This window comes from Poecilia formosa, unplaced genomic scaffold (assembly GCF_000485575.1).
Source record: "Poecilia formosa unplaced genomic scaffold, Poecilia_formosa-5.1.2 Scaffold340, whole genome shotgun sequence".
In the NCBI taxonomy this organism is placed as follows: Eukaryota; Metazoa; Chordata; class Actinopteri; order Cyprinodontiformes; family Poeciliidae; genus Poecilia; species Poecilia formosa.
In genome coordinates this window covers 548,375-563,499 of record NW_006800279.1, presented here as the reverse complement: position 1 = coordinate 563,499, position 15,125 = coordinate 548,375, and the positions used below count along the sequence as shown (strand labels likewise).

At 36.9% G+C, this 15,125-nt stretch overlaps 1 protein-coding gene across 4 annotated transcripts in view; it reads left to right on the top strand.

The window, feature by feature from the left end:
* Positions 1–10,276: 10,276 nt before the first annotated feature.
* Positions 10,277–15,125, top strand: part of LOC103153122 (B-cadherin-like) — a 28,799-nt gene continuing 23,950 nt past the window's right edge. For 3 of the 4 annotated variants that reach the window (XM_016661703.1, XM_007573932.2, XM_016661702.1), the window contains exons 1-2: positions 10,277–10,650; positions 13,156–13,261. In XM_016661703.1, coding sequence (XP_016517189.1) covers positions 10,600–10,650; positions 13,156–13,261 — 157 coding nt within the window. In that variant the 5' untranslated portion in view covers positions 10,277–10,599. The remainder of the gene's footprint in view (positions 10,651–13,155; positions 13,262–15,125) is intronic. The other variant, XM_007573931.2, reaches the window with a different exon arrangement.

The following is a 15,125-nucleotide window of genomic DNA, read 5'->3' as shown; positions in this document are numbered from 1 at the left end:
TAAAGGTGAAGGTGGATGAAAACTATCCTGACTTCACACACGCACGGTAGCTCTAAACTAATTGTTTCATGGATAATTGTCGTTGCGGTGTACAACGGTGAAGTAGTGCCTCGCCCTGTTTCCGTCGGTGACGTTGACTGCAGGCGACTCGCCATGTTGGATTTTTATAAATTAAAACTGAGGTCCCATCAGGTTCTTCTTCCACAGGGCAGGTGACGTCACTATAGACTTTAAAACTGTAGAAATTTGTTGTTTGGACTGCTATTATTATTATCATTAACAATCATTGTATAGCACAAATTACACAAACCCTCGAGATCTTCATAAGCAGTAAAAACACAGTTTCGCTAAAACATTTAAAACATGAAACTGGAAAACAATAGCTAATATTAAATGCGAACAATGGTTAATTTAATTAACATTGTTTTTTNCATCTGAAAGACTTAGTTTCTTTAAATCAGAGGTCCAGTTCTTGAGATCTGCTGTCCTACAACGTTAAGATGCATCCCTCCTCCAACACCCTGAAGCAAATGAGTGGCTGGTCACCAGGCCTCTGCAGAGCTAAACGATGCTGATGTGCCATTAGATTTAGGGGTGCTGGAGAGCGGAGAACTTCTGAAAGCTGCAGGGTAGTAGAGCTTGAGGACTGGCCTTGGGCCAACCTGCTTTAAATCAAGGCTAAAATCTCATTTGTTTGGCCAACAATAACTGGAACATGGTTTGTTTTAAACTGTGATCTTTTCTGTACTTTCGTTACAGTGCCTTCACAGAGTAATAATTCTGATTGTTTGATGTTTTCATCACATAAAGCTCTTTAAACTGCCTCGTTGCTGAAAACTGCTCCATCGCCCTTCTCTTTTCGGCAGAGTAGAGCTGCTCTGGAACATGTACGCAATCAGGTTCTTCATGGCCTGAAATACTGAAACTGGGCACGAGAAAAAAAAAAACACATTTTAATGAATCATCATCTGAAAGACAAGTCACAGACAAGACCCAATGAATTCTACTTTTTTATGACGTTATTTGACTATTAAGTTGATAAAGCTGTCCAGAATAATATCATTATCCATTTTTTATTCCCTTCAAACACTGGCTCTTTATTTTTTTTGCAACCATTAAATATTCCTGAAATTAAGAGCAGATTTTCTGCACAGCTGTTTGTTTTGCAATTTGACTTTATCATGTTAATTTAGATTGTATTTAATTAGATATAAGTCTGTCTGATTAGTGTGGTTATGTATCTGTATGAACTGAACATTCTCAATTTACTGAATATGAATCGGACAACAGGGTTCTTTGAGATTACTTTTCTTAATTAATTGACGAAACTTATTTTAATTAAAATCCTTAATCTACTTTGTGACTAATCTATTACGAAACTCCCACTAATCGCCCTCATCTGATCAGATGTTATTTATGTGACTCTGGATTCCGGTAACTTCGGATTAAACAAGGAGTAAAAAAAACAAAACAGAAAGATGGTGGGAAACTATGCCAGAGGCTTTTAGGATAACAGGAACACTTTATCACATGTCGATTAGCCATATAAAGGAGTGGCCGAAACAGTTACTAGAAGCAGCTCTTATTTCTTCTTCCTCTGTACTATGTTCACCACAAGTTTAATGCAGCCAGCAGCACAAAGCAGAACGCACACATTCCAGTCGGACTTTGACTGGGCCTGTCTGGCGCAGAAAAACAACCCAGCCTGACATTGGCTCACGTCAGACATATCGCGGTTTTAACTGTCTCAACTTGCAGCTCTTCTTCAGAACGCTGTTCGTCTCTGTGCGCTCCTGCCCTCAGGTCATGTAACTATGTTTAGGTGAAACCACTGATAATGGAAACTGCTTCGCTGCCTTGAATCTTTGATGGAAACTAAAAGCTTGCGAGGAGCCTAATGATGAGCTTTTAACAGGAAGGTGCTGTGTTACTGGATGATCAAAGTGCTTTTATCTTCCTGTCAGCTGGAGATGTATAGACATGTCCCTCTATGTAGACACATGGACTTCCCCACTGAGCTTTTCCTGCAACGTCCCTTCACTCAAACATCACTAGGCACCAAGTGGGAACTTTACATGCATAGTCACTTCTCACAAAAGTGCAAATATATCACTTCTATTTTTTTAAAAGTATACATTCGCAATGTTTGGCTTTTTGGTTATGCTTTTATTTACAAGTTCTCCAGTGCTTCTCAGAATTAATTAAGAAATAAAATACACACTATAATAATAATAGGATTACTGTAACAATTACAGAGAAAACAACTCTAAAGTGAAGATTTACTGAAAGTGAATCAACTGATCCAAAGACCTGAGAGATAAATGTGGCAATAGTAACAACATAAAGATCCATTTTACCATGAAAAAGCTCAATATTCAACAATGTTGAGACATAAAATAAGCATCAATCTAAAATCATCACGTCAAGACATGTCAAAAGGATTCACATACCCTTTGGGTCTCTGTGTTGTCCTGTAAACAGATTGGCCACCTGTCTAGGGTGCATGACTACTGGAAATAAGCACCAGCTTCCTCATCACCCTGCAAGGACAAGCAGGTGTAGAAAGTAGATGAGCGATGAATCATTTCAACATGTTCACTGCTAATAATGTGACATATATGCAGTAAAATGCATCTGAAATACAGACAAATTTGCAAAAAGGTAAAATCTAAACAAAAACAATGAATATAACTGCAACTGTACATCATTAGCACACCCTAAGCCAATACTTTGTTAAACCAAAATCTGATTTAATTTCAGCTTTCAGTCTGTTGTACAAATCTGTCAGAATGCTCCGTCTTGATTTGGTTACATTTGCCCACTTTGCCTCTCAGACTGTGATGACTCCTCTTCTCCAGTTTCTTCTTCATGTGACCTCACGGATTTTCTGTCAGATTTAGTTGCTGACTGGTGCCGTTCCAATGGCTTCATTTTCTTCTAAAGAAACCATTTTCTTTTTGGTTTTGACATATGCTTGGACTCAAATCTTCAGTCTCTCCTTCCTAGCAGACACCTGAAGGTTCTGGGCCAAAACTGATCAGTTAAGTGTTGTTAATTGTTTCCTCCGCTTCCCAAAGGTGTAGTCATTCTTTACTAAAGTAACTCCATGATGCTACCAGCCCCATGTTTCACTCTGGTGTTTTCGGGATTTTTTTGTTCTCTGGAACAGACAACACAACGTTTGGAGCTGTAGCCAGAAATACCAGTTTAGTTTCATCAGACCATAACATGTTTTTCTGCATGGTTTTCAGGGGATTTTAGTGAGGCCTGGATGTTTTATTTTTGCATGACTATTTTGTCAGCTAAAGCTATGAAAAACATGCAGAATAAATTAGTAAAACTAAAACAGTAACATAGAATGATGATAAGTAAGATATTTCAGCCAACAAATATGAACAAGTTTAAAACACTTGTTTACAGGGGATGAAATCTAATAAATGAAATCTAATACATTTTAATTTTAGCCCTGTGAAAAGTGTGGTTTAAGCTAAATGAGAATGTACTATAACCAAACAGTCTCTGTCAAATAACAGGATTCTGTCTCTCTCTGCACGTTCTACGTTATCTTTTATCAGTTATGGAAAGTTTTAGCACTGTTATGGTTAACCCATGTTTTCTTCCAATTACTGAAGTTGATCTTTTCTTAATTTAAGACATTCCTCTGTCTGATGACAAATTCCGTGGAGAATTTGCAACATCTCTGTAAACGATGGCTTCAGCTAAAGGAAGCAAGGAGCAAACAGGATAATCCTACCAGGACAGCTGAACCTTATGGTTGATCACATGAACAATAACTAATGACACTTGTGATCCCCATAAGACTGAATGCTGCGATTTTATTAAACAGTGTTGCAATACAGTATTACTTTAGGGGGTGCAAACATTGGTAAAACAAAAAAAAAGTAAAATATATTTGTAAATTTTTTTACAGATGAAAAGACATTTTCAAATACATGTTAATGAGGCACAGAATACACTCTTATAAATGCTTTTCAGAAACAAAAAAAATAAGAAGAATATTACAAGAAGAAACATCATTACGACTGAAGGAGGAGCCGACAAAGTGAAAAACTAACTTAAACAATCTGCACATGAAGCAGCAGCGCAGCTTGAGTTGGCCTCCTGCCACACCTCACACGTCTCACCTCATGTTGTGAAGTATCTTATTTGTGGAAACAAAACAAAAAAAACAGGAAGAAAAACTAATCTCCATGAATGTGAATGTGTATCAGATATGTGTATATATTTTCACATGCGCAGGTGTGAAATCAGGTGCAAAAGATAAAGTCGAAAACAGAGTATAGGTAACAAAAATAATTCTGACTTTATCCGAGTTGAACTTGGGTGTTAAAAATGGAATCAACATTCACCGGGTTTAGTAAAGACTCTGTTTTACAAACTAGCACATTCACAGCCCAGCATATCTTTCAAAATATGTTCTGTATGTAAAAAGAGAAGCTCTCAGTGGTGTTTCCTGCTTCTGAGTTCATACAATTGTTCTCTGTTTAAAGCAGAAACTGCAGGCTTCTAATCATTGGCCAGCCGGTTAATAATTGACATGATATCTGAGTGGTAGCCCTCCTAATGGCCTTGACAGAGAGAAAGAATCCCACATGCAGTGGAAGACCTGGGAGTAAACTTGTAGGGTTTCAGATCCTGATCCAACGCTCTGGTTATACATCAGCATTCAGGAAGCAGAGGCTGAAAATGATCAGTCATAATGTTTCACAGGACACAAATTGAAACCAAATTAAAAATAATAAATAAAATCTCTAACGGAGAATAGATGAACTGAGGCTGAGAAGTTCAGGGAGAGCTAAGGAATTACACCATGCATCATTTGTCCATCAGACATTATTCCTGATTTGTTTTTTAAATGTACTACTAAAAAAAATTTGTTCTGTTGCTCAGAACTAAAAGTGAAAACAGTCCCTTCCCCTTTCTTCCGAGGCGACCTTTGTGCAGTTACTCATTGACGGAGAGTTTTGGTGAAAGCTTGTAGCAAAAATAATCTAAGCTCCACAGTGAGACACGTTTCAGGAAATGGTGCCTGTGAATTAGAAACACTGTTTGAAGAATTGTGCGAAGTAAACATGATCACAAATCCAGACGAGATGTGAGTTCAGAGTTCAATGAAGTCTTACGGATAAGTGTTTTATTGGTACAATATAACAACATAAAGGTTTGTGTCCTTTCTGTTTGTTTTTGTTCACTTTTTTTCCTTCTACAGTGAACATAACTTTATCACCATCAGTGTATTGGTTCGCTCTCTCAGTTCCTCTAATAAAGGATTTATATCTTAAAGCATGAAGAACATTTTTCACACACTCTGCCCTACTTCGACCCAGCTGCCTTGTGTGTTAATAAACCGTGAAGAAATCCAACTGGAGTCTGGTTGTTGTTGCACATTCCAGAGTGATAGTGAAAGGACAAGGTGGCTTATTGAGGGAAAAAAGAAAGAGGAGTGAAGGGAGGCATAAAGGGAGAAGAATAAAATGATGATAGAGGGAATGTGTCATTATCAGAATTTGGACCGATACTCTCAGGCAGATGTAAGGTCAGCTTTGTGTGTGTGATCTACTGAGATATGGAGATACTTTTTTTTGTGGAGTGTAGAAATTGTGGTTCTGCAGGCTTCAACCAACGCTGAAACTTTGATATGATGGACTATCAAAGTTTGATCCAACAGACAAAAATAAAACACTTTCAACATTTAGCAAAATCTCACTCTGAATAAATTCATACAACTGCAAGCAAAAAAAAAAAAAACTGTTTCACAAACCTCAGCAGGTTTAACTCTGAACCTTTAGGACAAGCCCAGTTGTTGCTCCACTTCTGCTCAAGCAAAACCTGCAGAACACTTTGAACATTTGCACAACTGATTATTTCAATTTGAAAAATATAACATGTTCTGATGACACCATGCTTCTTTAATGTATGTAGGACAACAAATCTAATGCATTATGTGCGATTAAAATGTATTCAGATATTTTAGGTTTGCACTACTTAAATCACACAACGTAGCTTCACTTGTTTTTATATAATGCAGATTCTTTTGACACAATTGGTTTGCATAGATTTCAGTAAACACAACCTATTTTCATTGAATGTTGATGTGTTTGCTATGGAAAAAAATTCTTAAAAATCATCTGTGATGACAAGAATTCATTTTCTCAAAATAAAAAATAAACCTAAGCCTGTTTGAAAAATCTTATTCTGCCGATCGTGTGAGGTGGATTGAAAACAAAATGCCAAGTTTTTTTCAACAGTGTCACTTAAAGCTGCAGTATGTAACTTTGACAAAAATCAGTTTTTTTCATATTTGCTGAAACTGTCACAGAATGGCATGAGACAGACAATCTGTGTAAAGATCGAGCTCCTCCACCTCCTCCTTGAGCCGCTGTCGCCGTCTGAAGAAATGATAAATAACCTGTACATTATCAGCCTCGTACTGTGCCAAAAGTTACATAGTGCAACTTTACACTAGCCTGTAAAACTTCACTATTTTAAAAGATTTTCTGTTCATTTAATGGCCTTTGTTTAATAATACTTGAGCATTATTAAATGATTTCATGTACCAAATGTACTACAGTAGCAAAGGAGTAAAGTCAGTCTTCTAATGGTGAAAACGTTGCATTTTTCTGCTTAGTTTCTTAAAACATAGCAATTTTATTGATATTTGTTTAATGTTATTATGAAGAGAAAAAAAGATGTTAAAGAATTTGTCCTGGAAAAAAAACAACGATCTGGCAAGACCTTGAACCGGCTGTTTTCCCTACTTCGTTATGAATCCTTCACATTGGAGGCAGTTTTGCTCTTTCTGATTCAATCCTTCACCTCACAGAGAGTTCAGTGACGTTCTGCACAGGTCATACAGCATTCACATCACGTAGAGGTCTGGACTTTAACTACGCCATTGCAACACCTTAAATCTTTTTGTTGTGAGTCAATTTGTTGAAGAATATCTTCCGTTCACCACTGTCCTGCTGACGTACCAGTTTCTAACCATGCTATTATCTTCATGGTCAATCAGATGCTTTTTTTTTTTTTTTTGCTAACCTACGTCGTGCTGCCATGTTTCCTTACATTCCTTGTGCTTTTGTAAAGTTCATAGTTCGACAATCAAAAAACTCAGATGATTTTTAAAAGACCAATCATTACATATAGTTTCAATTGAAATTATTATCTTTTTTCAATTAACATTGCTAATGTTGTACTGATACTGTGGTAATCATGGAAATCAGGAATTATTTCATCACAGCTAGATGAATTGTTTTTTAAGTTGGAAAAAAAAGAAGAAAATGAAACTTTGTATCTAAGAGCATAGAACTACAAAGCATAGAATATGCTTTATAGACAATTTCACAATCTCTCTGCTTTGGCACCTCGTCACCTTTTTCCAATTCTTGACAGCCAAATGTTGTCATATCTCCTTTTCAGGAAGGAGATGGGGTGTGTGTTCCAGAGAGAGACGTGGGCTGGAAGGTTAATCAGAGAGGAAGAAAACAATTATTCAAAAGCCATTTATCAAAAACATAGAGGTTTGATGTGTTTGTGTGTGTGGTACTACAAAATAATCATGGGGAAGGTGTGTAACTATTAACAATGAAAAGCATCAAACCAAGGCCCTTAAAATTTGAAACTGAACTCATTTAAAGAGCAAGAAAAGGTCATGCAAATATAAACCTTAGAAATTTAAGAAAGCAACATTTTAAAAAAAGCAATCTCTTGTTTTTCTTTTGACATTTAGTCAAATGAAATGATTTTTGTATCATATCTGGTTTTACGCTCTATCTGTCAGCGTACACCGGAACATGTGAATGTTCATGAAAAGAATAAAAAACATATATTTTTATTTTATTTTTATTTAATATTCAGCTATTTTAGGCAAATCTTTTATCTTATATTGACCAGAATAAATCTTATTGATCCCTTTAGAGCAGGCCTGCATGGGTTTATATACAAACATTCAGTTTCAACATTTTTTTTGGCTATTGTGATGAAAATGTTGATCTCATGAATCAACATTTTTCTCTGTCTTCTTTATTTATGTTTTTTTTTAATCATCAAAATATTGCAATTACTCCACTGCAGCTTAGATATGGATTGTATGTGGAACTTAAGACAGTAGCAGCTGCAGTAAAGTGCTCACTTTTACAGCGTTGCCTTGCCGATTATACTTTCTTATACTTATACTGCCACTAACTCTTACATTCAAAAGAATGAGATTCCTTTACATGTAAGTATTTTTAATTGAATTAGAATCAAATTGAATTTGAATTTGACTGCAAAGTAATGCTGCTTGTTTTTAGTAATATCAAATCTAAAATCTTATTTTAAAGTTGTTTCAGTTAGCATAATTCTAAAATTGGTGCAAATTGATAAATAGAGACATTTCTTTAGGTTTAGGGACTTTGTTTTAAGAACGGGATATTTATAGGACTAAAAGAAATTGCTGCATAGACATTTTTGGATGTGTTTTCACAAGCTTAGACTAAAAGGAAGTGAATCACTGAACCTTTAAACTCAAGAAGCTCGAAATTGTAATTTGACACTGCTGTCTTCCTCCCACTCTTCTCACTCATTCCTCCTCCTGTCTTGTCCCTCTCCCGTCACATTTTCCTCAATCTGTCTAAATGGTGATGACTTTAGATTGATTGTTCGTCTCCCCCACACTCTTTTTTACGTGTGAGGGGAAGAGGAATGACTGGTGAGTGATTGTGTAACTTGACTGCTCTCCGAAAACTCCCCTTTTTTCACTCAAAGATTTTCAGTGTTCAACAGGTTAATAATGGTAGCAACATTCCCATCAGTGTTTTACAAATGGACTCTCCAAACTCACAATTTTGAAATAGTAAACCTCAGAAATCTTAATTCTAATTGAAAGCCTCTATCACCCCATAATTCTACCCACTCTGAAATGACAAGTTTGAGACCCAGTCAGCCCACATGAGGTGTGCCCCACTAAATGTAAATGTTATACTTTAGCCTTTTTTCTCACTCCATGCCCTACATGTACTTGTAAGTAAAATGATCACTTTTCTTTACATTTTCTATTTATAGATATTAACAGACAAACATAATGACATTTTGGTGTAAAAAAAAAACAAAACAAAAACAAAAAACCTCTCTGGTACATTTCACTTTGAGTTGAGGAGTGTTGCCAACAAACAGGTCTGGTGAGTATTCAGACATGTCAAGTTATTTGTTTTTTTGTTTCCAAAAAAAGTTAGAAGAGAGACATTAACTTACTTTTCCTGGAGTTTCTGGAGAATTTAAAAAGAACTAGATCTATGAACCACGTTTAATGGAGAAAAACTGAAATGGACTTTCTGGGGTGCCATTCAGTCGCCTCACTTTCTGATTGGCTACACATCGCATTTGACAGGTTGCGTTTTTGTTTCTCCTCAGGGGACTTCTGATGTGATATCAGATCAGGACAATCCAACTTGTTGATTACTCCAGGTTTTAGATCCCAACGTCCTCCCGAGTGAACCAGATCACTTATATGTGACATGGCAGGAATATCTCTAAAAATTATCATAAGAAGAACTGTCCCAATAATGTGTGTGTGTCCTTAAGATTGTCAGAAGGGAAAAATCGGGTCAAAAACACCTACAAATCTCTGTAAGGACAAGAAACACAACTCAAACCAGGGATGACAACAAAGCAAATGTGGCAACGGTCACTGAACTGGCAACCCCATCACACAAGCCATACCATAAAGAACACCAATAACAACCAAACACTCCTCTGCCCCAGCAATACTTTATAGATGATTGCCACCCCAGAGCAGTCCCAATGGATAAGATTGTTCCACAAACCAATGTTCATCCATTTTTGTTAATTTATGGATGAGTGTTTTCTATGTAAATATAAGTTTAGTCAACTGAAACTTAATGAAATCTCTGTGTTTGTTTTCTGGACGGTTCCTGGATGCCAAAAAGTACACTCCTTTTCTTTGTTTAATGAAAATGGGGAACTTGAAACCTAAGCTACTTTGACAGCTGTCAATATGTTTATAGTTTTAAGTTTGAGTCTGATGACCCAGTTATCGTTCTGTTTATGTTTACATTATATTCACATGCTAAATGATTTGACATGTGGTTAGTTAGAAATAGGATTGTGATTGTGTGCGTGTATGGGTGGGAGACAGAGAGAGAAAAGAGAGAAAGAGAGTAGGTGGGGGAGGGGATCTTCGTGGACAAATTGTCAGTTAAAGGAAATGAGACTAAGTGGAGAGCAGCTAACCGAAGTTAGACATGGCTCACTGTCTACAGTGAATCAAATGGATGCCACAGACCGTTATCTTCTATAAATCTGCGAGCCTGTCCTGAAGAGAAAAGTAAGCGAAACTTCTGGTTTCTCCTTCTTCAGGTGTGGCGCTTTATGACCATATGAGGAAGCCGGAACGGGGCGCACCTGTGAGCTGACGTCACACTGAGAGTACCTGAATCAGCTCGCGGGACTGATCGCATTCAGACGCTGAAACTACTTACAGAGTACAGAAGGGGAGACGCTACGCACCGGAATACAAAGAAAGTTGTTTTTTCTACGTTTTAGCTACGAGAAGGATTTTATAAGAGGCTTCAAACACAAATGGGGACCGCCTGGTTTGCGGTTTTGGGCGTTTTATTCGTCATTTTCCAGGTAGGATTTTTTTTCCCGCTGTTTTGACTTTTATTTTAAATATTGCTTCGACATGTTTTGCTATTTGTTATATCTGTTATTTCGAATGTTTGCTGTTTATTTACTTGTGTGGCTATCATGTTTTCCAAAGAGCGTTTAAAAAGGCGTCTAGGTTGGTAAGCTTAATTTGGTTTTAGTTGCTGCTTCTTGTGGATGTTGTGGGTAGCAATAAGGAGGTTCTTAGGGTGAATGTTAAGTTAAAGGTGAAGGTGGATGAAAACTATCCTCACTTCACACACGCACGGTTGCTCTAAACTAATTGCTTCCTGGATAATTGTCGTTGCGGTGTACAACGGTGAAGTAGTGCCTCGCCCTGTTTCCGTCGGTGACGTTGACTGCAGGCGACTCGCCATGTTGGATTTTTATAAATTAAAACTGAGGTCCCATCAGGTTCTTCTTCCACAGGGCAGGTGACGTCACTATAGACTTTAAAACTGTAGAAATTTGTTGTTTGGACTGCTATTATTATTATCATTAACAATCATTGTATAGCACAAATTACACAAACCCTCGAGATCTTCATAAGCAGTAAAAACACAGTTTCGCTAAAACATTTAAAACATGAAACTGGAAAACAATAGCTAATATTAAATGCGAACAATGGTTAATTTAATTAACATTGTTTTTTTTTTGTTTTTTTAAAAAAAAGGTTTAAGCTGCTTTTCTGTGAAGAAAATAATATAAAAGTTCAAGTTCTTTTATAAACGAGATATGAAGTTTTTATTCTAAACAGCTTTAGAATAAAAGCTGGTGCAAGGCATTCTGAGAGGCTGGCTGGATATAAGTGTATTGTTTTGTTTTATAGACCTAAAACACATTAGAACTAGAGGGGACTTGCAGTTGTTTCTGTTAATGTTGTGAAAAATAAGATAATTATAAGTCAGTCACCAGCTGTTGGTAATGAAATTTACCTGAGTTTGTTTACTAATCCAAAACCAATGGTATGGTTAGAAATATAACCTGTAAATGTAGCATCTACATTTGGGAATAAGATTGAATGTAAGAATTGTGTTCTGTTTAGTTTCGCAACTCGATGATATTGAAATGGCTCAGCACAACTGTTTTGTTTTTGAAGCAGTATTCAGTTTTTGAGCCTCTGCACCTTAAGTAAAGATGGCTAAAGAGATCTAATCAAAAATGCTGAATTAAAAATTATATCAGCAAAAGTATTATTGCAATAAATATAGATTAAAAATTGAATTCAAAGTTTTAAGTCCATATTGCCCAATTAAGGAACTAACTGGAACAAAAATCAATAATTTAATCTATTAATATTTTAGGTTATTAAAGCTTTTTTTTACCTTTCACAGATCTCTGTTAACAGTTTAGAATCCTGTAGATTTTCCTAATAAATGGGTTGCTGTGCAAAGCAAAGCTGGATTTTTATGCATGTTATTGCTTGTAATATAGATTCCCAAATTAAGTATCAGTATTTTATTTTTCCAGGTACTGCTTGCTGAAGAGAACCTCTTGCATTCTGAGAATAAAAGGATAATTCAAACCTTTGTAATCCACTTCAGATATTATATATACAGCTTAACAAGACTATTAAGCTTGTTGCTGTTTCTTCTGTAGAATATTTGTTACTATGCAGTTGTATAGTAGCTGGAACATTCCTGCAACGCATAGTGCCATCTATGCTTTTGTTTAACTAGCAGACTGAGTTTTTTTGTTTCTTTTTTGTGCTCTTTGCAGATGTGTAACAGACTTGGATCACAGCTGATGCAGTGTTTGATGCATGATGCCTCAGTCACATCAAGCCACATTGTAATACAAGAAAGTTGTATAGCTGAAAGAAAAAGGAAAAAAAAAAGAACAAACCTAACAATGGTCTCTTGTGAAAATGTAAAGGGTTAAAATCTACTAATGCTATGGATATGAACGTTTTATTTACTTATTTTTAATTTTTTTTTAAATGGCTGAAATCATCTGGAACTGGGTTGGCAGCTTTTAATTGCTGTGGCTAGTTTGTCACCTTTCTGTAACTTCTATACGAACTATGTTTACCTACCAAAAGGTAAAGGAACTTTTGACAACTTCCATCTCTGACTTTTATAAGTCATGACCATTCCGTTTGATATTCCTGAGGCCTTAGAGTTAATTCTTACCACCTCTGTAACATGGCTTTAAAAAAAAGCAACTGTATCATCTGGTGATTGCAAGCACTTATTGGCTTTTTACTATTAATATCTTGAAATATATTTTTACTCTCTTGCCCTAAAGCTGTTTCTCTTACATTATTAAAATGAAGATTTTGACACAACATTCACTGTTAAGCACTTTCTGTTTGAGCAATATATTGGCCATTACTCTGTTTTCTCAAGCTGTCCTAATCCAAGCTGTTTAATCCACCATCATTTGACAGTTTCCCACTACTGTAGAACCATTAGTAGTTGTGTGTGTGCATTCTCCTGTTACACCCCCTTGATTGCAGGCTTGAATGAAATGCTCATTGGTATCTTCCAGGCTGCGGCTGCAGAGGAGTCATCATGTACGCCTGGATTTGAGTCAGAGCAGTTAATATTCAAAGTGACCAGAAAACACCTGAGGCAAGGCACACGACTGGGCAAAGGTATGGTGAGCCTTTCATGAACAGAATATGTCAATGTCTCATTTTTATTGCTTGTATTAATTGTTTCTAATAATACTTGTTTTTTTTTTTTTTAGCTTTGAAGGATATTTTATGTGAAGTTATTGATTATTCAGTTCTCGTGTTGTACTCATTTCTGCAGCTCAGGGGATCTTCTGTCAGGTTTCTACTTGTCCCTGAACTTGTTCTGCTGGCTTTTCAAATGGTGTTGCACACACTGAACAAAAGCTGGCACAAAGTAGGGTTAGGTTCTGGGTTTGCTTGTGTACTTTCTATTGCTTATTTGTTGCAACATTTATTTTAGCTATCACTTTGTTTGTTTGACTTGTTAACCTGCTGTTACAGCAGAATCATCTTATGTTGGGGTCTGATTGTGATAATCCATCCACTGCTTCTACATTTCAGCTCCACTAAACGATGGGAACTTGATTTACACACTTTTCTATGACTTTTTCATTCCNTTGATTTACACACTTTTCTATGACTTTTTCATTCCCATAATAGACTGATGGAAAGTGGATAATATAATTTTTAAATGAGTTATGTAGGGATACTTTTAGAACTATACATATGTAGGCCTGTTGCGATAAACGATAAATCAATTAATTGCACAATAAATTAAACCTATCAATCTAATTTTAATTATCGGCTTTATCGTCTTGGTGCCTTTTCTTTCTTTTGATGACACTGAATGAAAAAAGGCTCAACTTCAGTGCTCTCCACTGACCCTCCCTTCCTATTTCCTTAGTGCAATGTCCAGGGCACACGACACCAGTTGTCGATCCATTTTCCAAACATGAGAGACCACACATTAGCTGTCAGAAATCCTAGGTATAATGGCTGTGTGGTGTCCAACCACCACACAGCTTTACCTGCTATCTGATCCTCCGTATGTCTTTTTTACTGCAGTGAGCTTCGATGTAGCCAATCTCCGTCAAGTATGGCATTGTTTTTATTTCGTATTAGATTCGTTGTGTTGATGCATTTTGAAGTGCTTCAATTTTCCGCCGCAACACACAAACTTCCCCATTCATTCAGTGCGTTATAGTTACACATCGCTTAGGATTTGTTGCTGCGCGTTTGTGCAGTGTGAAGGAAAAAGGAGACCAGCTGCACAGGCAGGCTGCGAAATGAGAAGCAGGTGATCGGTATCGGCAACAAGAGCCAATGATCACCGATCATGCACTTTTTCACGAAAATTGGCCCAATTATGATCAGTGACCGATCGATTGGCGCATCTCTAATTATAACCTATTTATGTCACGTTAACAAAGAGGAGCTGAAAAGTTACCGGGTTTATCAACTACGGTAGCAATTTGACTCCAACTCCTCCCTTTGTCATTTCTATATTCTTTGCGCGAAATGTTAAATAAATATTAATGTTGTTTCCACATATCATCTCGGTTGCACCATGTCAGCTGTTTGGGATTCCCCTCGTAATTTCCCCTCAGAAAGCGCAGAGGATAATCTGCGCTTTCTGATTGGCTACCTGTCACATTCAGCATTAACTCTCCCAGTCAGGGAATACCCCTGATTTAGATCAGAGCGGCCACTACGATCTAAATCGTACTGCAGGATGATCGGTTACGAAATCTCCAGCGACAATCTTAGATCGTTGGCCGATCTACGATCGGCCAACGATCTAAGATCGTCTATGGCATCCATAGATGGATGCCATAGATGCATCCATCTATGGCAGGAAATGGCGTGCATTAGTTAGAGGTGTGCCGATCGATCGGTCACCGATCATAATCGGGCCGATTTTCGTGAAAAAGTGCATGATCGGCGATCATTGGCTCTAGTTGCCGATACCGATCACCTGCTTCTCATTTCGCAGCCTGCCTGT